The 21,773-nt window shown below is 51.0% G+C and overlaps 3 protein-coding genes across 5 annotated transcripts; all 3 read right to left on the reverse strand.

Moving 5' to 3' along the window:
- Positions 1 to 268: 268 nt before the first annotated feature.
- On the reverse strand, positions 269 to 2,814 carry ccna2 (cyclin A2; the record flags this gene model as incomplete). Its single annotated transcript, XM_080521499.1, is given in 10 exon segments — positions 269 to 320; positions 391 to 412; positions 415 to 492; positions 495 to 522; positions 847 to 960; positions 1,210 to 1,414; positions 1,485 to 1,708; positions 1,794 to 1,900; positions 1,985 to 2,225; positions 2,590 to 2,814. Coding segments are annotated over 10 exon segments (1,296 nt in total).
- Positions 2,815 to 4,567: 1,753 nt separating this feature from the next.
- bbs7 (Bardet-Biedl syndrome 7) lies at positions 4,568 to 16,626 on the reverse strand. Its single transcript, XM_080521500.1, has 19 exons — positions 16,264 to 16,626; positions 16,093 to 16,158; positions 15,099 to 15,161; positions 14,846 to 15,021; positions 14,552 to 14,738; positions 14,386 to 14,458; positions 14,206 to 14,313; positions 13,583 to 13,713; positions 13,415 to 13,499; positions 13,008 to 13,110; positions 12,747 to 12,939; positions 12,596 to 12,670; positions 11,751 to 11,819; positions 11,232 to 11,371; positions 10,276 to 10,440; positions 8,374 to 8,483; positions 8,199 to 8,302; positions 5,371 to 5,494; positions 4,568 to 5,295 (listed from the first exon to the last, which is right to left on the reverse strand). The coding sequence occupies exons 1-19, from the start codon at positions 16,297 to 16,299 to the stop codon at positions 5,162 to 5,164; spliced, it is 2,142 nt and encodes a 713-aa protein (XP_080377626.1). The 5' UTR covers positions 16,300 to 16,626; the 3' UTR covers positions 4,568 to 5,161.
- Positions 16,627 to 17,153: 527 nt separating this feature from the next.
- Positions 17,154 to 21,573, reverse strand: tmem33 (transmembrane protein 33). Of its 3 annotated transcripts, none has more exons than XM_080521494.1 (8): positions 21,523 to 21,573; positions 20,336 to 20,406; positions 19,560 to 19,654; positions 19,263 to 19,450; positions 18,849 to 18,916; positions 18,581 to 18,714; positions 18,182 to 18,265; positions 17,154 to 18,108 (listed from the first exon to the last, which is right to left on the reverse strand). In XM_080521494.1, the coding sequence occupies exons 2-8, from the start codon at positions 20,381 to 20,383 to the stop codon at positions 17,979 to 17,981; spliced, it is 747 nt and encodes a 248-aa protein (XP_080377620.1). In that variant the 5' UTR covers positions 20,384 to 20,406; positions 21,523 to 21,573; the 3' UTR covers positions 17,154 to 17,978. The 3 variants fall into 3 exon arrangements, with proteins under 3 accessions (XP_080377620.1, XP_080377621.1, XP_080377622.1); XM_080521495.1 differs by having other exon boundaries at positions 20,336 to 20,403; positions 21,523 to 21,556; XM_080521496.1 differs by lacking the exon at positions 21,523 to 21,573 and having other exon boundaries at positions 19,523 to 19,654; positions 20,336 to 20,374.
- Positions 21,574 to 21,773: the final 200 nt, after the last annotated feature.

Consider the following 21,773-nt stretch of genomic DNA (forward strand, 5'->3'; position numbering starts at 1 on the left):
TTGTACAGTGCAGAAGGATGTTGAAGAGCTGGAGACTCCGGTGGCGCTCAGCGGACCGCCCTGCATTATGACCAACGTTCCACCTGAATAAAATCAGACGATAAAACTGCAGCAGTTGTCTGGCGTGAACCACCGGGCTTGAGTATAAAAATATTAAACCTCTAAAACATTGAGCTTTACTCCGAGAAGAGCAGGGCACGGGATTGGAAGAAAAAAGGTAAAAAAAAAATTTAAAAAATGGCACAGATGAAAAAGGACAGACGAGGCGTCACTTCAGCAGCAGCGTCGGCGGCGCCTGGATCCCGGAGACCTCGTGGTACCTGCAGGAGAACCGGCGGTCAGTACAGCGAGACGTTCTGCCGGCGAGACGGCGAGACGGGCGTCACTCACTTGGAGCTCTTGTACTTCTCCGGACCGACTGCTGGGCGTGCTGCGAGGCGTTCAGGTACATCCGGTGCAGGTCCTCGATGCAGGGCAGCAGATCCTCCAGGAGTAGCTCGTCATGTCGGCCAGCGGCTTGGGCTGAGGGGCAGAGCTCCGTCAGCACCGTCAGGTGGAACCCAGGTTCTACCCACCAGAACGCCTCCACTTGTATTATTGCTACCAGTAGTAGTAGTACTATACACTATTATTATATAATGCCTACTTCTAATGGCTCTGCACCTTATTTATTCATCTTGCTTTGATCTCCTGATTTCTAAGTGCCCAAGTTCGTTCTGTGTTTTACTTTATGTCTTCTACCCAGATAGTTTTATTACGATTCTATTGTATTTGATAATATTTGTATGTACCAGATTGCTGCAACAAGACAATTTCCCTTGGGGATGAATAAAGCAAGTATCTTACCCAGGAGCCTCCGGTCACCGTGTGGTTGGCCAAGACGAAGGCGGCCGCCGCCATTTGTGAGGGCAGGTACTTCAAGAAGGGGTCCGAGTCGACCAGGCTGAGTTCCCCGAGGTACTGAGGAGGAACGACGGACAGTCAAGACCTGGACCCACAAGCTGAGACCCTAAACCTGCAGGCACCCGCCACAGACAGACAGACAGGCACTCGCCACAGACAGACAGACAGGCACTCGCCACAGACAGACAGACAGGCACTCGCCACGGACAGACAGGCACTCGCCACGGACAGACAGGCACTCGCCACGGACAGACAGACACTCACCATGGACAGACAGGCACTCACCACGGACAGACAGACACTCACCATGGACAGACTCTCCACCTGCTTGCCGACGGCCTGCTGGAGGAAGTACTGCGTGAGGAACTGGTGTATCGTGGGCACCGCCAGGTCGAAGGACAGCACCTTCAGCACCAGGTGCTCCATCCGCAGCACCTGCTTCTTGGTGTAGGTGTCGTCCGTGATGTAGACGAACTCCGCCACCTCCGGGGGGTAGATCTCCTCGAACTTCCTGCGTGGGCAGAGAACGTCAACGTCACAAACCCGACGTCCCGACGACAGAGGCTGCTTCAGACACTTACGACGCGAGCAGCATGGCCGCCGTCCCGACCAACTGCAGCTTCCCCCGGAGGACGGACATGGAGGACAGGAAGCGGTCGATGTAGTTGACGGCGAGGTACAGCGTCTCGTTGTGCAGCTTGTACTCCTCGCCCACCTCCACCAGCCAGTCCACCAAGATGGCCCTCATGCTGTTGGTGATGTCCGGCTGCTTCTTCATGTAGCCCGCTTTGGGCCTCGTCTTCACCTGCGAGAGACACCGTGAGGGACACGTGCAGCCAGGAGGACAGGAGGACGTCCCGTCCGGGGGTCAAACCCCCGCAGAGTCTCACCTCAATCTCCCTCAGGTACGAGTGGATTTCTTCCGCGTACTCTGGAGCCTCGTTCACGTTGGACACTCGCTCCTCCCCGTCCACCACGGACATGTCCATGGGAGAGTCTGCAGAGAGAAGCAGCACAGTGAGAACCGGTTCCACAGCAGCGGCCCTCAGGCTCCGGCGGCTCCACAGCCTCTGCAACCGACCGAAGCTGACGTCCATGGCCGACGGGACGTCGATGGCGGCCAGCGGCTGCCGGAGTCGAGCCACGGCATTGATGACCACAGGAGAGTCTTCCAACGTGGGCTTTGCCTTCCCGGGCTGGGCCGGCGCCACCGCCACCGGCTGCTGCGGGGGCTTCTTGATGCAGGCGCCGTCGGGTTCGTCCACGTGGATCTGGAACGCCGGCGGCTTGGAGACGTCTTCATTCTTACAGGACAGAGACTCCTGCAAGTGGAAACAAAGGGACAGTGGGACCAGGGACCTTCCTGACAGGTGGTTGATTAAATAAAAAGAAACTAGGATTGATCAAATGCTTGTAAAAACTACGATTGGTGTTCATTTGAATACAATTGATGCCTGGAAGCTGAAGCAAGTGGATGAAATGATCAAATGCAGTGTGCAGGGAGGCATCTGAGAAATGGCGGCCAAAAGGGAAACGGCCAGCGGGGGAACTTTAAAGCCTGTCTGAGGCTGAACACGGTGAGAATCACCGCTGGAGGCCGGCGGCGGAGCGGGGAAGCAGAGATCAGCAGTCAAAGAGGGAAGAGCAGCGCCTCTTTAGCGCCTTTAGCTCCGTTAGCATCGGTACCTGCTTGGCAGCCCGCTGGCTCGGCGCTCGGCTCCGCTGGACGTTCTGCAGGGCCCCGAGCACGGTCCTGGAGCCGGTACCGGCCCCGGTGCTGCTGCCCTTGGGCGGGAGGTTCTCCTGGTTCTCCGCGGCCCGGAGCTTCGTGGCTCCGCGGAGCCGCGACAGCATGTTCTCCTGCTGGAGGGAGTCGGCGGCCGCGCTGCCCGGTCTGCTGGCTGCAGACATGTTGCACCGTCAAAAATATTTAAAAAAAAAAAATAAAAATGAAAAATGAAAAAAAAACAACCGGGAGCCTGTCGGCCGGTGAGAACCGGGTCGGTTCGGCGGTGAGAACCGGGTCGGTTCCGGACAAAAGGAGCAGTTCTGAGCGGTTAAACCGATCCGAGCATCGGGCGGCGCGTCCCGGTTAAAAGTGAACTGCTGAGACGGAGACGACGCTCGGGGTCGAGCCGCGGCGGGCAGAGAGCGACGTGCTGGCGGGGCGCTGCTCGCTCGCCGGCCCGGTTCTGGTGGCGCTGGCTGGTACCGACCTGCGGCGGGTTCCGTTCCGTTCCGTTCGACTCAGCCTCGGTGCGGCAGCTGCTCACAACACCGGCTCGATTCACCCAGTTCAAGTAGCCCGCGAGGATTGAAACGGACCAATAAGGAGACAGACAGCGCCGTGACGTCACGGCGTACGGAAGCCGAAAGGCTCAAACCTACTTGTGATTGCAAATTCAAAACCGGTTTGGCTGTGTTGCCAGATCCGAAGGGTTCCCCCTTTTCAGCTTTTCTTTTCTGTGAAGTCGATCGCATTTCATTGTAAATGTGAACATTTGATTTGTTTCCAAAACATTTTAGATCGATTTGTTTATACTATTTGAAGTTATTGTATAAAAATTATGGAATCTAATTTCTCAGATGAGAAAAAAATACACTGGAAATCTCACGTTCAACATGGACAAATGTCCATGAAGCACTGCAGTACAAAACAAATGTCCATGAAGCACTGCAGTACAAAACAAATATCCATGAAGCACTGCAGTACAAAACACTTTCTGGGTCACGATTCCCTTCACATCGTCTACGTTCACTAAAATCACCATGTTTACGTTCCGGTGCAGAGATGTGGGGAAACACCTGTTCACTACGCTCGCCGTTCACCAGGAACGAGCCATGAAGACCGTTCAAGAGCCTACTTGTAGATTAGACAAACAAAATGTTTTTAATTTGACATGATTTACTTGGACGCATGTGAACGTGATGCAGGAAAAGGCCTCGATTCAACCAGGACCTTCCTGTTGTGATGCAGCTGCACTGAAACTCTTCAATAACGTCATGGAATTTGCTGGGACGTTTATTTAGTGGACCTGCGGTGATGTTTGCTCTAATGAGGCCTGAAGCTGCAGACTTCCTCCCGCTGCTGCAGCAGCAGCTTCTCCTCCTCGGGGAATGGCGGCAGCAGCAGTAGCTCATTTTATTGAAGGAAAACAGAAAATCAATTCTTTTGACATGAACAGTTATCATCTTCATGTTAGCGCAGGAATATCGGACAGAGAATAATCATGGAGCATCACGTCGGTTCATCATCACGTTAATGTGAATATATCCGTGAGTAAGATGGTCCAACATGTTGGGTTTTGTTTATGACACAAGATTTCTCTGTAAAAAGCACCAAGAAATGACTGCGTTGTATTTGATGCTGTATAAATAAAGTGGAATTGAATTCTTTTCTCTCTACATCAGGGCGTCAAACTGGTTTCAGTTGAGGAGCCACATCCACCTGATCTGACCTCTGACCTCTGGAGGCCCAACAAGTCAAACATCACGTTAAACTTCAGATCTGGACAAACGTCAAAGTCTTTCCTTCTTTTCATCCTTTTGGAACTGCAACAATTTTCCAGTCTATTCTGAAATATACATATTAAAAGAAATCAGATATTATTATATTTGCAAAAAAAAAAAAAAAAACCCTCAGTCACCTGATCTGGCATCGTATTTTTATTCAGGATTAAAACAATTTGTCATCATCTGAAAATGTTTTTGAGTTTACGTGTCTAAAGTATCACTTCACATAAATTGGACACCTTTATTGTGAAAGGTGTTGCGTCATGTGACCTCCACAGACGCATTAATAAATTCTGACCAAGGCCGGTTTTCAATGTCATTTTTGCCGATCTGGTGTTTTTAGATCAGCCTCTGTCACTTTTCATATTTATACTTTTTTTTAAAATCCCATGGCGCCGGATCAGATCCTCTGGCCCCCGGGCCGTTCTGGCCCCCGGGCCTCATGTTGGACCCCCCTGGTCTACATGATGCTCAGTCCTATGACAAGATAAAAACATACTAATTGTGCTTTTACCGCCCTCACAGTTGATCCATGATTTTTTTTTTTTTAAATACATTTTTAAAACTATGGCTAAAACGAGCTTCCCGGACTTTCCTCATAAACGACATCACACTTTGTTTTTACCAGCTATAAAAAGTGAATTCTTAAATACTTTGTACAGTCAGCTGGAACAAACCATTTTAAAAACGGAGCTGCTTCACTCCCACAGTTCAGCCGGAATTCAAAATCTAAATCCTGGAGGCTTCAGGCGTCACTGAAAAACTCCAGCAGGGAATTTAAGTCGTAATTGTCGAGTATCTCCAGCAGCGAGGAAACTCTGGTCTTGACGTTCTGGCCTTTGAACTTGAACTTGTCGATGAAGAGGTCGGTGATCATCCCTGCAGGGACAAAGAGGAAACGCCGGTCACGGCGGCGAAGCGGCGCCGGAGCGGCGGCGGCGGCGTGGTTTTTACCGTAAAGCCTCTCCAGGTGAGCCGGCTGCTTCTTGTACTCCTCCAGGAGGCTCCACGCCTCGTCCAGGATGCTGCGGTACTCCGGGATCAGGAAGTCGGCGTTGCCCTCGTGAACCTGGAGCTCCTGGAGGCACGGGGGGGCACAGGGGGGCACAGGGAGGTACAGGGGAGGCACAGGGAGGCACAGGGAGGTACAGGGGGGCACAGGGAGGCACGGGGAGGCACAGGGGAGGCACAGGGGAGGCACGGGGAGGCACGGGGAGGCACAGGGAGGCACGGGGAGGCACAGGGGAGGCACAGGGAGGCACGGGGAGGCACAGGGGGGCACAGGGAGGCACAGGGAGGCACAGGGAGGCACGGGGGGGCACAGGGGGGGCACAGGGAGGCACGGGGGGGCACAGGGAGGCACAGGGGGGCACAGGGAGGCACAGGGGGGCACAGGGAGGTACAGGGGGGCACAGGGAGGCACAGGGGGGCACGGGGAGGCACAGGGAGGCACAGGGAGGCACGGGGGGGCACAGGGGGGGCACAGGGAGGCACGGGGGGGCACAGGGAGGCACAGGGGGGCACAGGGAGGCACAGGGAGGCACGGGGAGGCACAGGGAGGCACAGGGGGGCACAGGGAGGTACAGGGGGGCACAGGGAGGCACAGGGGGGCACGGGGAGGCACAGGGAGGCACAGGGAGGCACGGGGAGGCACAGGGGGGCACGGGGTGGCACGGGGAGGCACGGGGGGGCACGGGGAGGCACAGGGGGCACAGGCAGGTACAGGGAGGTACGGGGGGGCACAGGGGGGCACGGGGAGGCACAGGGAGGCACAGGGAGGCACGGGGAGGCACAGGGGGGCACGGGGAGGCACGGGGGGGCACGGGGAGGCACAGGGAGGCACGGGGGGCACAGGGAGGTACGGGGGGGCACAGGGAGGCACAGGGGGGCACAGGGAGGTACAGGGGGGCACAGGGAGGCACAGGGGGGCACGGGGAGGCACAGGGAGGCACAGGGAGGCACGGGGGGGCACAGGGGGGGCACAGGGAGGCACGGGGGGGCACAGGGAGGCACAGGGGGGCACAGGGAGGCACAGGGAGGCACGGGGAGGCACAGGGAGGCACAGGGGGGCACAGGGAGGTACAGGGGGGCACAGGGAGGCACAGGGGGGCACGGGGAGGCACAGGGAGGCACAGGGAGGCACGGGGAGGCACAGGGGGGCACGGGGTGGCACGGGGAGGCACGGGGGGGCACGGGGAGGCACAGGGGGCACAGGCAGGTACAGGGAGGTACGGGGGGGCACAGGGGGGCACGGGGAGGCACAGGGAGGCACAGGGAGGCACGGGGAGGCACAGGGGGGCACAGGGAGGCACGGGGGGGCACAGGGGGGGCACAGGGAGGCACGGGGGGGCACAGGGAGGCACAGGGGGGCACAGGGAGGCACAGGGAGGCACGGGGAGGCACAGGGAGGCACAGGGGGGCACAGGGAGGTACAGGGGGGCACAGGGAGGCACAGGGGGGCACGGGGAGGCACAGGGAGGCACAGGGAGGCACGGGGAGGCACAGGGGGGCACGGGGTGGCACGGGGAGGCACGGGGGGGCACGGGGAGGCACAGGGGGCACAGGCAGGTACAGGGAGGTACGGGGGGGCACAGGGGGGCACGGGGAGGCACAGGGAGGCACAGGGAGGCACGGGGAGGCACAGGGGGGCACGGGGAGGCACGGGGGGGCACGGGGAGGCACAGGGAGGCACGGGGGGCACAGGGAGGTACGGGGGGGCACAGGGAGGCACAGGGGGGGCACGGGGAGGCACGGGGGGGCACAGGGAGGCACAGGGGGGGCACGGGGAGGCACAGGGGGGGCACGGGGGGGCACAGGAGAGAGGAGAAGAGAGAGAGTAGAGAGAGGAGAAGAGAGAGAGAAGAGAGAGGAAGAGAGAGAGAAGAGAGGAGAAGAGAGAGGAGAAGAGAGAGAGAAGAGAGAGGAGAAGAGAGAGGAGAAGAGAGAGGAGAAGAGAGAGGAGAAGAGAGAGAGAAGAGAGAGGAGAAGAGAGAGAGAAGAGAGAGAGAAGAGAGAGGAGAAGAGAGAGAGAAGAGAGAGGAGAAGAGAGAGGAGAAGAGAGAGGAGAAGAGAGAGGAGAAGAGAGAGAGAAGAGAGAGAGAGAGAGAGGAGAAGAGAGAGGAGAAGAGAGAGAGAGCGTCAAGCTGAGGTCACGTCTCAGTGGAAACTATTCATGCTTCTTCATCAAGTGAAGGATTTTGGAGGAACAGAAACTGAACATGTGAGGCGACGATTCAGGTTCAATATTGAAGGCGAACTTCTGCAAACTCTCAGGATTTTAATGTATTAATTCATGTGATTCAACATGTGTGCAATCCAACATCATCCATATGTGTGTGTTTACTTGATGACTGTGAACGTCCCGCCCCCCCGTGACACTGAACTGAAGATCTGCTATAAAGGAAGGATGACTGATTGAACAAAGTGAGAGGAGACGAGTGAGGAAGTGAGGCAGGAAGAGGAATCAGCCCGGGAGCGCCGACTCAGCACATCCTGAGGTGGACAAACCTCTGAATGTTCATCACTTCAAGAGGAACGGAAGATATTTGTTTTGTTGATCCTGACATTTAAGAAATAACTGAGAGGAAAAAAAACGTAATGATATTATTTCTTAAAAACAGAAATCCAAACTGGTGTGTGGGAAAGTTGAAAGAATTCACTGATCAAGTTGAGTCTTCACTCAAGATATTGCTGAACAACCTCCTGACAGAGGGAGATGAATATGAGGTGTGGTGTCGACGGACACTGAGGAGAAACGAGCAACACTGTGGATCACAACTCGCCTTCAGAGCGTCGATGAGCTGGACCTTCCTGGCCAACAGCAGCTGGCTCTCCAGCTTGGGGTGGATCATCTTCAGCGTGTGGCTCACAGAGTCGTCGTTGATGTCTGCAACACACCGACAGACGCTCAGCGGCGGCGGCGCCACAGGAAGCCGCCGGGATGAATTAAACGCCCACCGTACGACACGTTCAGGTTGATCTTCTTCTTGGTGGCTTCTTTAGACAGGACGTCGCTCAGGATGGAGATGGTGGAGATGTTGTCCGACCGGAAGTGGCCCTCGCCTTTGCTGGGGTGGAGATTTAGAGTAGATCAGAAGCTTTACTGTCATTGTACGTAATAGAACACAGACATACAATAGACACACAGACATACAATAGAACATATGGTGTACTGCACACAGAATATGGTGTATTGCACAGAATATGGCGTATTGCACACAGAATGTGGTGTATTGCACAGAATATGGTGTATTGCACACAGAATATGGCGTATTGCACACAGAATATGGCGTATTGCACACAGAATATGGCGTATTGCACACAGAATGTGGCGTATTGCACACAGAATATGGCGTATTGCACACAGAATATGGCGTATTGCACAGAATATGGCGTATTGCACACAGAATGTGGTGTATTGCACAGAATATGGTGTATTGCACACAGAATATGGCGTATTGCACACAGAATATGGCGTATTGCACACAGAATGTGGTGTATTGCACAGAATATGGCGTATTGCACACAGAATATGGCGTATTGCACACAGAATGTGGCGTATTGCACACAGAATATGGCGTATTGCACACAGAATATGGCGTATTGCACACAGAATGTGGTGTATTGCACACAGAATGTGGTGTATTGCACACAGAATATGGTGTATTGCACACAGAATGTGGCGTATTGCACACAGAATGTGGCGTATTGCACACAGAATGTGGCGTATTGCACACAGAATGTGGTGTATTGCACACAGAATATGGCGTATTGCACACAGAATATGGCGTATTGCACACAGAATGTGGTGTATTGCACACAGAATGTGGTGTATTGCACACAGAATGTGGTGTATTGCACACAGAATGTGGTGTATTGCACACAGAATATGGTGTATTGCACACAGAATATGGTGTATTGCACCCAGAATATGGCGTATTGCACCCAGAATATGGCGTATTGCACACAGAATGTGGCGTATTGTACACAGAATGTGGCGTATTGCACACAGAATGTGGTGTATTGCACACAGTGTGAGGTGTATTGCACACAGAATGTGGTGTATTGCACACAGAATGTGGTGTATTGCACACAGTGTGAGGTGTATTGCACACAGAATGTGGTGTATTGCACACAGAATATGGTGTATTGCACACAGAATATGGTGTATTGCACACAGAATGTGGCGTATTGTACACAGAATGTGGTGTATTGCACACAGAATGTGGTGTATTGCACACAGAATGTGGCGTATTGCACAGAATGTGGCGTATTGCACACAGAATCTGGTGTATTGCACACAGAATGTGGTGTATTGCACACAGAATGTGGTGTATTGCACACAGAATATGGCGTATTGCACACAGAATATGGTGTATTGCACACAGAATGTGGTGTATTGCACACAGAATCTGGCGTATTGCACACAGAATGTGGCGTATTGCACAGAATGTGGCGTATTGCACACAGAATCTGGTGTATTGCACACAGAATGTGGTGTATTGCACACAGAATGTGGTGTATTGCACACAGAATGTGGTGTATTGCACAGAATGTGGTGTATTGCACACAGAATGTGGTGTATTGCACACAGAATGTGGTGTATTTCACAGAATGTGGTGTATTGCACACAGAATGTGGTGTATTTCACAGAATGTGGTGTATTGCACACAGAATGTGGTGTATTTCACAGAATGTGGTGTATTGCACACAGAATGTGGTGTATTGCACACAGAATGTGGTGTATTGCACACAGTGTGAGGTGTATTGCACACAGTGTGAGGTGGTGTTCAGTGCGGTGCGGGCTAGAGGAGGCGTGGCGGCAGTAGAGAGGCTGTGCGGTGGTGTTCAGGTGCTCACCAGTAGGACGCCTCCAGCTGGGTGCCCAGGAAGGTGTTGAGGAAGTAGAAGGAGACGCCGTCTCCTGCAGGGGTTTTGTCGGGAACCTCCGGCAAACAGAACACCACCCAGGAGTGAATCTCTGCCAGGCTGAACTGTCCCACCAGGCTGAGGCGGTTCATGGGCCTGAAGCACAGCCAACACATTCATTCATTCATTCATTCATTCATTCAGGTATTTCATCATCGTCGCTGTCGTCAAAGTCAGCTACGCAATTTAGGTTCATTTAATTATTTTTGAGTTAAAACCAGGAATCATTTAGTTAATACAATCATATTTGTTGTTTTATAAACACGTTAAAAAGGTTAAGAAACACAAAGGTGAATATTGTTTGAAGTGGAACCTTCCTGTGGAACAAATGTTGTTGTCAGGTCATTTATGTTCGATGCACTAAATCACTGCCTGGAGCAGAACATCTGTTAACACCATGAAAGACTGAGGACTGAAGAAGACTAAAGTATTTTCCTTTGGAAGTTTATGCGCCAATGAGGTATGAAACTGACGCCGACGTTTATATTGTGTTGTTTGTGTTTATTACGCATTTCTTTTAATTGTCATTTTCTGAATACGTGCTTAAACTCCTATGTTTGTATATTTATTTATTCACTTCTCACGGCATTCCGCCACGACGTGGGGAATAAACGTCTGTCTGGAACGGAACACCTCGTCGTCCGTGATTAAACTGGAGGCGGAGCTACAATCCTGGTCGCTGCCGCCGCCACGCCGTCCTTCATTCTGACACTACTGACGTCTTACTGGATGGAAAACTACAGAAATATACCATAGAACCTGCAGATATCACTGCCACATGAAGACACGCGTCCCTCTGCTTGTCCTAACGTCCAGTCAGAAGCTTGGTTTTCAAAGTAAAGGTTTGACTTCATCCTGTGGTCACACCAGGTGACCAGGTGTGGTACCTGTCGGCGTCGATGGCGTGGGAGCGCTGGTGCAGAGACAGAGGCTTGATGTGGTACTGGCGGACCTGGCAGGTCTTGGGCTGCAGCCTGGGGGTGATGTAGGCCTGCAGGGTGCCGTACTGGCCCTCGATGGACCTCACCTGAGGAAGGGACCCGGCAGGGCCACAAACACAACGGAGGTGAAGGTCTAATGGGAACCCTTGTAAAAAAGGTAGAACGCTCTGGTTCCGTGGTTGAAATGAAATATTGAAGCAGAGCAGAAAGTTTTTCAAGAACTGATGGAGATATGAACATTATTCTGAAGTTTCTACTTCCTCTCACTCCTTTTCCACGTTGCATCTTTACTTTATGTCATATTGGAAACAAATGAAGCTCGTTGATTCTTCTGCAGTAGAAAATCTTTCACTGTCTCTCTTGATGAAGTCGTGAGACAATAAATAGTGAAAATCACACAACATCATGTTCAATGTATGTTAAATAACTGGTGATGCAGCTTGTGTCCAAACATCTGGCCGGTACCTTCAGCTCCAGCCTCGTGGTGTTGGCCTGACATCTGTAGGTGGCCAACAGGAAGTTCCCGTTCGGCCTCTGAAAGGGCAGACACACTCCGTCACTGCCTCGTCGTCCCGGAGCGGATTCCTGCAGGATCGGGATTCCTGCAGGATCTGGATTCCTACAGGATCTGGATTCCTGCAGGATCTGGATTCCTACAGGATCTGGATTCCTACAGGATCCGGATTCCTACAGGATCTGGATTCCTACAGGATCCGGATTCCTACAGGATCCGGATTCCTACAGGATCCGGATTCCTACAGGATCCGGATTCCTACAGGATCTGGATTCCTGCAGGATCCGGATTCCTACAGGATCTGGATTCCTGCAGGATCCGGATTCCTACAGGATCTGGATTCCTACAGGATCTGGATTCCTACAGGATCCGGATTCCTACAGGATCCGGATTCCTACAGGATCTGTATTCCTGCAGGATCGGGATTCCTGCAGGATCCGGATTCCTACAGGATCCGGATTCCTACAGGATCTGGATTCCTACAGGATCTGGATTCCTGCAGGATCTGGATTCCTACAGGATCTGGATTCCTACAGGATCTGGATTCCTACAGGATCTGGATTCCTGCAGGATCGGGATTCCTGCAGGATCTGGATTCCTGCAGGATCTGGATTCCTGCAGGATCGGGATTCCTGCAGGATCTGGATTCCTACAGGATCTGGATTCCTACAGGATCTGGATTCCTACAGGATCTGGATTCCTACAGGATCTGGATTCCTACAGGATCTGGATTCCTACAGGATCTGGATTCCTACAGGATCTGGATTCCTGCAGGATCTGGATTCCAACAACTCACCTCGGAGTCGCACTCGCTGAAACTGACCACGGCCGAGTTCTTGTCTCCGTCCAGCAGGTCTATGGGGACGTCGCTCTGCAGGACGTCACACCCGGTCGTCTCAAACACGTCCGCTTTAGCTTCTGAGAGTTTGTGGGAGTGCCGGGCTCACCTGGAGCAGCAGGTTGTCGATGGCCGTCTGCACCTCCAGCGTGAGGCTGTAGCTGGCGTCGTCCTGGCAGAGGGCGAACTTGTCGTTGACGCTGAAGACGGGCACGGCGGACACGGCGGTGCTGGACTGGGACGTCTGCTGGTACTGCTCTCGGCCCTGCAGCACTTTGACCTGCAGCTGCTCCAGCTCCGCCCTGACGGAGGAACCACGTCACTTCAACACCCTGCTGCTGACGGAGTGGGGGGGGGGAGGGGCTCTCACCGCAGCGCTTCCACTTTAAACTGGGTCTCCTTGCTCATCTTGACCTGGTCTCCGTGGCCCAGCTCGGCCTTCTGGGGCTCCGTGGTCAAACCCGTCACCCACCCTGGAGGAGGAGAGGCGGGGGGGTGGGGGTGGGGGGGGACGAGTGGGAGGTTTGGTCTCGGTGTGGAGGAAACTGAGGTTCTAAACCAGGGGGGGGGGGCCGTCCTGGTCCTGGAGGGCCGCAGTCCTGCAGGTTTTACATGTTTCCTGCTCAAACACTCCTGTTGTCATGAGGCTCTGCAGGAAGCTGGACCAGGAGCCACTGACTGCTGTGTTGATGTGAGGAGACGTCTAAAACCTGCAGGGCTGCGGCCCTCCAGGACCAGGACGGCCCCCCCCCTCCGTTCTAAAGGTTCCCGTCCGACCTGTATAGGTGGAGGTCAAGACCTCGTCGTAGGACTCCTTCCCCACACAGCCCCCCTGGATGGACGTCACGCTCTCAGACAGCACCTGGCGGCCACAAACACAAAGTGTTGGAAGGAGACAGGAAGTCTAAGAACGAAGGAGAAGTTGGACTCCAGACGCAGACTCACATGTTGGAAGCGCAGCGTGGGCTCGCTGGACCCGTCCAGGCTGAAGACCTCCACGGTGCCGTCGTCCCGGCCCACCAGGACCTCGTCCACTCCGTCTCCAGTCAGGTCGTACGTGTCGACACACAGAATCCCTGAGGGGAAACCGCGACGGAGCTGAACTTCAACTCAACTCAACTTTATTGACAAAGCGATTTAAACAGCCGTAGCAATAATATTCTTTTCACCAATGTCACCAGAGGGGCTCCGTAACAAAGTGCTGGACGTTGAAATAAAAATATAAGAGGCAAAATAAAAACATTAAAGCAATAAAAACAATCAGATGGTAAAACAATAAACAAAACATAAAAAGTTAAAATAGCAAAAAAACCAAGGCACTAAAACCAGAGCAGAGTCTCACGCTGAGGTAAAAACCAAAGAATAAAAATGGGTTTTAAGACGAGTTTGAAAAATGGACAGTGAGGCAGCTTGTCAAACAGGGGGGGGGGGGGGGGGGGGGGGGGGCGGCAGTGGAAAAGGCTCTTTCCCCTCTGAGCTTCCGTTTGGACCTCGGCACCTCCAGGAGCAGCCGGTTCGATCCAGCTGGAGGGACACGCCTCCAGAGATCCACCACCTCTACAACATACCTCCTTTCTTCTTGTGGTTCTCGACCTCCCACCGGGTGGCGGCCGAGTCCTCCCCGACCTGAAGCAGCCCCAGCTTCCCATCCGTGGTTCCATAGAGCAGCTCGTCTCCTGGAGGACAGTCAGTCACGTCAGAAGCACGTTCATGTTAAACTGTTCCATCAAACAGAGAAGTCGACTCGCCTCCATCTTTATTGTACCGCTCCAGGACAGACGGGGGTCCAGGGACTTCCACGTCATACGCGAGCTCAGATCCCTACGATGAAAGAAAGTCATGAAAACAACTGGAACCTTCCCGGACTCTGGCAGAACGACTCAGGAAAAGCAGCTGCAGCTCTCGCTTGTTCACCTTCAACACTCGGAGAACCCGGTCTTGGCAGGCGAGCACCGGAACCACGCGGCTCAGCTTCTCCGAAGACAAACACGTGATGTCGTTGATCTTGTCTCCGGACAGGAAGTAGTCCTGGTCCTTGCAGTCAAGGTAGTGGTTGTAGATGTAGCTGGCACACAGGAAGAGGTCGGCTCCAGAGACGTGCCTGGCAGCAGAACCAAGGGGGTGAAGGAACATGTCGTGATTCAAACACCGGAGCTCGTCCTCGTCAGGCGAACAGAGAAGATCCGGGCGAGAAGAAGAAGCTCCTACATGGCGTTGATGCTCTCAGTGAGGTTGGCGTCGAAGGTCAGGAACTGTTTGCCCTTCTTGGTGAATCCTCGGACCTGAGAACCCGAACAGACGAAGATCTTCTCCTGGGGCGTCCCCACGGCCCCCCCCAGGTCCACCCTGGTGATCTTCTGTCCCGGGAGGGTCTTGAACACCGGCTGCACCAGATGGGGACAGACGGCGATCAGTAATCGTCTTTAGACTCACAGTCATGAAGACCAGAGTCTCAACCTACCACAGCTTCTCCCTTCTTCATCCCAAAACATGTGAGGATTCCGTCATGATCAGCAATGGCCACCTGGAAATGACCAGTTCACCAGCAGGGGGGAAAAATTAATTATATATATATATATATATATATATAAGTATAAAAAACACTATATATATATAACATAATATTTACAACATGAGAGCTACAGGGTTAATAGTTTTTGCAATAAATTAATAAAATAGATACAGAAAAACCAATATATAAACTAGAACTACTGTCGGTAGAGCGAAGACTTTCGCCGACGACACGTTTGTTTGAGGAACTGAGTCAGCATCTAATATAGATGTTAACTATGTAACTCAGGTAGCTAAAAGTGACTCGTCGCTATGGAAACGACTCAGTTACCAGGTTGGAGAGGCTGCAAGGCTTTCTGGGAAATGTGTTTTTATTACCAGAACTTTCCTCAGGAAATTAATTGTGATCAAATGAAAAGAGATGAATGGGACATTTTTTTTGCAGTTTTGGGGAATTTATTCGGAAACGGTTCGCCGTTAATGTCCCAAAATCTAATCGCTTGGTCTTTGGATGATGATAAATCAAACCTGAAAATTCCACGCAATTCAGTGGAGTAGTTCTTGTGAAAAATGTGTAAAGTACGAGCAAAACAATAAATAAATAAATGCACACAGATGAAAACGAAGGTAATTAAATACAACTGTTCATGTCTTGTGCTAATCTAGTCACTAATTCAGAGAGGAAGTCCCGAGAGCACCAGGAAACACTGTCGTTCTACTTTGCATCCTTGTAAAACTCCAACATCCTGGAGGAGGAAGAGACTAATAACAAATGTGCACCGATGACGTTCTTTAGCTCCTTGTACAGTTTGATCACACGTCATGTTCTGCTCACACACTGAATAAACATCGACATTCTGTGAAACTCAATCCTCTTAAGTCCACTTGTCTTTGTTCATCCTGAAACAGAGAAGATCGTTTCTACATCCACACAGGAGCCGCACCTTCTGGGTCGCCTTCTTCCCCACAGCTGGAAGCAGCTTCATGGTTTTCTGTGACGTCACACCAACCTGAGGACGACACACCGTCAGCACTGTGACGTCTCGGCTCTCGTCACGTCATCCAGAATCCACCACAACAGAGACGACAAGAGTCCGGCTGGGACTGCACGTTACCTGGATGTAATCCACTCGGTTCAGGTGGATTTCCATCTTCCGGCTCTTCTGAGATTAAACTTTAGAAAGTCGATGATAAATGTCGCAGACGCGTCAGTCGCTCATTCAGACTTCCGGTCCGTCGCAGCAGATCGACGCTGACATTTGGTTCTGGAACCATCCGTGGTTCTGATCGGGATTATCTAGAGTGAGATTAGCTCCACGTGCTAACAGGAGTTAGCCAGTTGACACGGATTATTCGCAGTCCGAGAGCAGAACTGCTCGATGAACCGAGAGGCGTCACGTGGTACCGTAAAGTAACCCGCTCTCTCGAGCATCGAACACGGAGTTTTACCTGCTTTGTGCGGTACAATCGAGATAAAAAATGACATCTGAGACGCACCGAAATGAACGCAGCTCCCGTTTCCGTGGCAACGCTTCGAGACTCTAACATGCTGGGATTTCATTGGATAAGGATTACTCACGTGACTCGAAGCCGCTCGTCTATTGGTTGAATCTTTCGTTTCTGAACTTTTCTAAAGCGGAAGCGCTGGTCCCGCCCAGGCTTCTGATTGGCTTAAAGCAAAGGCAGTCACATTCGTTCAGCCAATGGTCGCTTCTCTTGTCGACTCCTGGCCAATCAGAGAGAGGGGGCGGGGCGAGAGGAACGCGGATTTACAGGGATTTGTAATTCCTACTTTATCGACTTTCCTTCATCAACCAAACGAGGTAAATCATTTATAGCAGTTTATAAAATACCGAGGGCTCAATTGTTAGTTACTCTTTTAACGGAGTGAAGAGTTCATATGTCTTATTGGAGCAAAGAATAAAAAATGTAAAGACAGAATATTATCAGCACAACACATTTGTATTATTTCATATACCGATTTAATTAGATCACTTAATTTTTATTATTAAAAAAATTCTGTTTGTCTATCAGGCAAATTAACATTAAAATGGCAGAAAAGAGACAAATCATAGCATGCATTAAGCATAAGGACACTACAGCGTGGACCAACGGGAGCAAATTCAAAACAGTTTTCAAACTGAGAAACAAGTTCAACATGCGTTCAGAAGCATCACATGCACCGGGCAACTCAATTCAAACATGATTCCTACAGTGAAAATGTAAAAAAAAAAATACAGCAGATGTGTTGTTTCTCAGTTCAACGCCTATTTTGACAGCAGCTACAAAAATCTTGCACAATTTTTAAGAGTGAGTTGTTGGCATTGAGTGAGTACAGACATGTTGGGCATGGAGACAAAACAAGACATTGGAGGCTTCGCACAGAGAAATAAGGTAGAAATGCCAAACAAAGGAACATTAAGAATATGAACAACTTCATTAAGTTACTAATCTCATAATGTTAATGTCTTATTACAGAATAAGAGTCTTTATGAATAAATAATGACGTAAAAGGAGAGAACAGTAACAACCGACACACGAGGAGCGCGGCTGAAATGTACCGCGCTCCGTTCGGCGCCACCGAGCAGGCGGGAGGACGTCCACCGCCCCAGTGAGGTCACATTAGGAAGATGGGTGGAGCAACAGGTGGAGACTTCAGTGCATTAACGGCCGGCCTTCAGACTGCAGAGGTGACATTCAAAAGACAGTTCCTCCTGCTGATGGTAAAATCAGTCCCATCAAAGTTAAGTCACATCTTACATCGTGGAAATCCAAATAAAACCTAACAAAAAAAATAAAAAAAGGTGAAGAAAGCACAATGTTTGTGTGATCAAACGCCCGTGGGGGCGAGGCGGCTGATGAAGGCGATGCTGCTCAGGCACATCCTCCGGAAGAAGGCGGGGCAGGCGGGCTTCATGATGAAGTGTTCCAGAAGAATCCGCAGCTCCGTGAACAAGGTGCTGGGCGGAGGAGGCGGGGTTAGAGGCGGAGTCACGGTTCAGGAGGGGAAATGCTGAATGCTCAGAGGCTTACCGGCAGTAGGGGTTTCTCCTGGAGGTGTAGCGCAGGGTGAGGAACCGGTAGTAGATGAACGGCAGCAACAAGCTCCCCTGGCCGCTGCCACACATCACAAACCTTCATCACATCACTGCACTTCGTTCTACACATCAACCAATCCGTTTACTTTCAGTCATTAATGCAAGATCAACTCTAGTGTCTTTATTGATCTGAGGCTCTTCAGAGGAGCTTCTCAGTCCAACCTGAACTGATGAGAATGTGATTCTCTTTCAACCACCTGGGATGTAAAAACTACAATAATGTGACAGTCAAGATGGCGACCAGGTGGTCGGTCTGGACCGCTAGAACCACGAGGTCGTGAGAGAAGCAGGATGTTCCGCGTCACAGGAAGTGGAAACACTTGAGTGAACTGACCTGAAGAGCATGAAGACGGTGGCCGGCATCAAGAAGATCTCGTTGCAGGCGATGAACTTGAGGATGTTCTGCTGGTTGGCCGTCAGTTTGTCCAGAAGGTTCCTGATGAACATCAGGCTGCTGGGGCCCACTTGCTGTGGGGGGGTGGGGGGGGGTGAGGAGCAGCAGACCGACGCATCACTTACAAAGTGAAAGATGTCAACCAGCCTATTGAGGCCATGAAAACGACATTTGTTTGGTGTAAACAGTGACGGCTGATCAGACTCACGTCGAGAACCTTCTTGGTGTACGTGGTGGCGTGGAGCAACGAGAACAGGAACACTGGGAAGATGCTCACTGGAGTTACAGGTCAAGGAGAAATCTTCACTGACTTTAATCCACACAGGATCCTCCAAACAGAACACAGCTTTGGTAAAACCTTTCCAGCTCTAATGAGTGTTTACGCTCTGAGGTTTGGACAGTGGAGATGAGACTGAGGTCTGAACGCTGCTAGAGCTGGATCCTCCCCCTCTACCATTACTGCAGCCTGTTGTGATGCTAACGTGTGAAGAATCTCTTTATTCTACGACCAACTTATTGTGAAGGAGTTCCCCAGTGGCATTAAATCCACATGGTTGAACATTAGAACCTCCCCGGTACGGCTCTGATCCACTGGTTCTGTATTGGGGGGGGGGCAGGATACTGGTGATGGGGTAGGAGTTGACCAGGATCAGAGAGTACAGCAGGTAATGGCAGCTGTCCTCCTGCAGGGCCTGGGCCAGGAAGGCTCTGCTCAGCTGGAAGCGAGGAAGCCTCTGGTGCAGACGCAGGGCGCTGGTGAGGGCGTTGGCCAGCAAGGCTCTCTGGTAGAAGTTAGCTGCTGCGTAAGGCCTGGAACAGGAGCGGGGCTCACGTCAGCTACAGAGCGACGGGTCGGTGGGCGTACGGCAGCGACGGACTCACCCCAACACCGGGAGGATGAACATGACGGAGCACTCACCCCAACACCGGGAGGATGAACATGACGGAGCAGTAGACGGTGAAGAGGCGGGAGAGCCACATCGCAGTTTCCAGCTTGTTGCTCATTAAAAATTGCTGTGGAGAAAAAACACAACATACATTTGTGAGAATAAAATACACAAAAATGTACATCGTGCTGCCTGCATTTAGCACAGCGAGGCAAACCAAAATTCATCTTTTTAAATGTCAGGCAGCAGCTAAATAAGTAATCTGACACCTCACTTTAGTAAAACTGGCTTCATGAACAATGTAAGAAGTATTAGAAAGCAACATTTAGAATAGTAAAACACTAATAACCGATTACCACACGAGTTGACGGCATCAACCGACAACCGAACTTTGTTAACCTCAATACTTTGTACACATGTACTGCATCAATACCAAAGTATTCCGAGTAACAACAATGATGGCGCCGCCTGCTACTGGAGATCTGCAGAGGATTCTGATGAAACTATTATTTCCTTTTGGAGGTCAAGGGAGATAAATATTATTTTGGCGTTTGCTCTGAACACCACTTTTGTTTTAGTGGAAAAGTTCCAGCAAACAAATCTGATGAGAACTAAAAGAACAACAGACAAACGTTTGCATCACTTTCTTTTACACATTGTAAGAAAGGCTTTCTGAGTAGATCTACTCACAAGTGAAGATCTCAAATCAGAGAACATCGTCTGGGATCTTAAAGTGTGTACTGTTGTGGTCTGTACCTTGGAATATAAACGAGCTGCGAGGAAACACGACAGCAGAGGAAGAACTCACCACGGGCCCCACGCTGGGAGGCGGCGCCTGTTGGGTGGTGTCAGCCATCTCTGGAAGTGTGAGTTGATCTGCTGAGGAAGAAAGACGCCTTCAAACACCAACATGTGATCTTCCACCTGGAAAACTAACTTCTCTCTCACGGTTCTGTCACAAACTTGTGTGGTCGATTTTAAATCCAAACCTAACTGGAAAAAACCCTCAAAGTCACTATGACGTCTTTAAAAGTACTCGGATACTACCTCATGGTGACACGAAGTACACGTTGTTTTTATGGTTGGATTTACACTCATGTGAGGAACGATGTGTGTTTTTTCAAGGATTAGAAATCAAAACTGAAAGACTATTAAACAGACGTAGAGTCGACTCAACACTTCCTGTTGACTTTATAAAGTCCTCAAGTCAAACCAGCCTCTAGTGGACCTGAAGTGGATGTTGTTCTAGTTTTTACACTAACGTGATGATCCATCTTTCTCTTTTTGAGCTTTTGAAATCTACAATGATTGATCAGGTTAAGGATTCGGTTTTCTGGAAAACTTGACGATTTGTCATTAGATAAGAAAGTTTAACGACCAATCCAACAGTTTACTCACTTTTGGGTGTTGACGTTTTGTAAACTTCGTGAAGGCGCCACAAATAACGGTGTGACACTATGATTGCGTCATCACTACTAGTAATGGATTACTTATCGAGTAATGCTCGAGATGTTTAGCTTTTCACCAGCTGACAATCAACAAATAAGGTTTGTTAGAAATTTGACGCCGGTACGGTGTTTACACAGAAATGAAGATTAAACCAACATTTTATAAGTCACGTGTATAAAAGGTTGTTTAAGTCAGCGGAAACATGCAGACAGCAAAACCCAAGAGAATGACATTTCTAACCAGTTAATAACCATGTCTCGACACGTCAGGTGAAATGTATGATCTGAAAGAGTGAAACTACTTCGGGTAAACCGGTGATTCCGTGTTAAAGCGAAGCTAAAGCGGCTAGCGTTAGCAGCAGGTGAGTCTCGAACGTTCTGTTACCATCGTTACTAGCATGGCAGCTAACGCGCCGCCTTTCATTCGCTTTTCCTTCTATAATGACGCGGTAACACGAGCTCGCGTCGACCCCGCGGGTTCCCACGAAGCCTCCACATAGCAAACATCCACCCGGTGGACACTATATGAGCCACAGATGAATCTTACCGGAGCTTCGGGAGTGAAAAGTGTCCGAAGTGAAAGCGGCTCCGCAGGAAATGATCAGCTGACCTCTCTGAGAGTTCAACACGAGTCTCGCGATATTTCACACTCGGCTCCCAGTTCTCGCGGTGGTTTAGGGTTCACGCAACTCTCGCGATACCTTGCAGTCAGTCACTCACGCTGAATATTCTGCCCTCCTATGGACAAAATAGGAACTGCACCAGATTTTTGAAGAGGCTCAGTTTATTTCAGTGACA

Source organism: Blennius ocellaris (assembly GCF_963422515.1).
Source record: "Blennius ocellaris genome assembly, contig: SCAFFOLD_167, whole genome shotgun sequence".
Taxonomy (NCBI): domain Eukaryota; kingdom Metazoa; phylum Chordata; class Actinopteri; order Blenniiformes; family Blenniidae; genus Blennius; species Blennius ocellaris.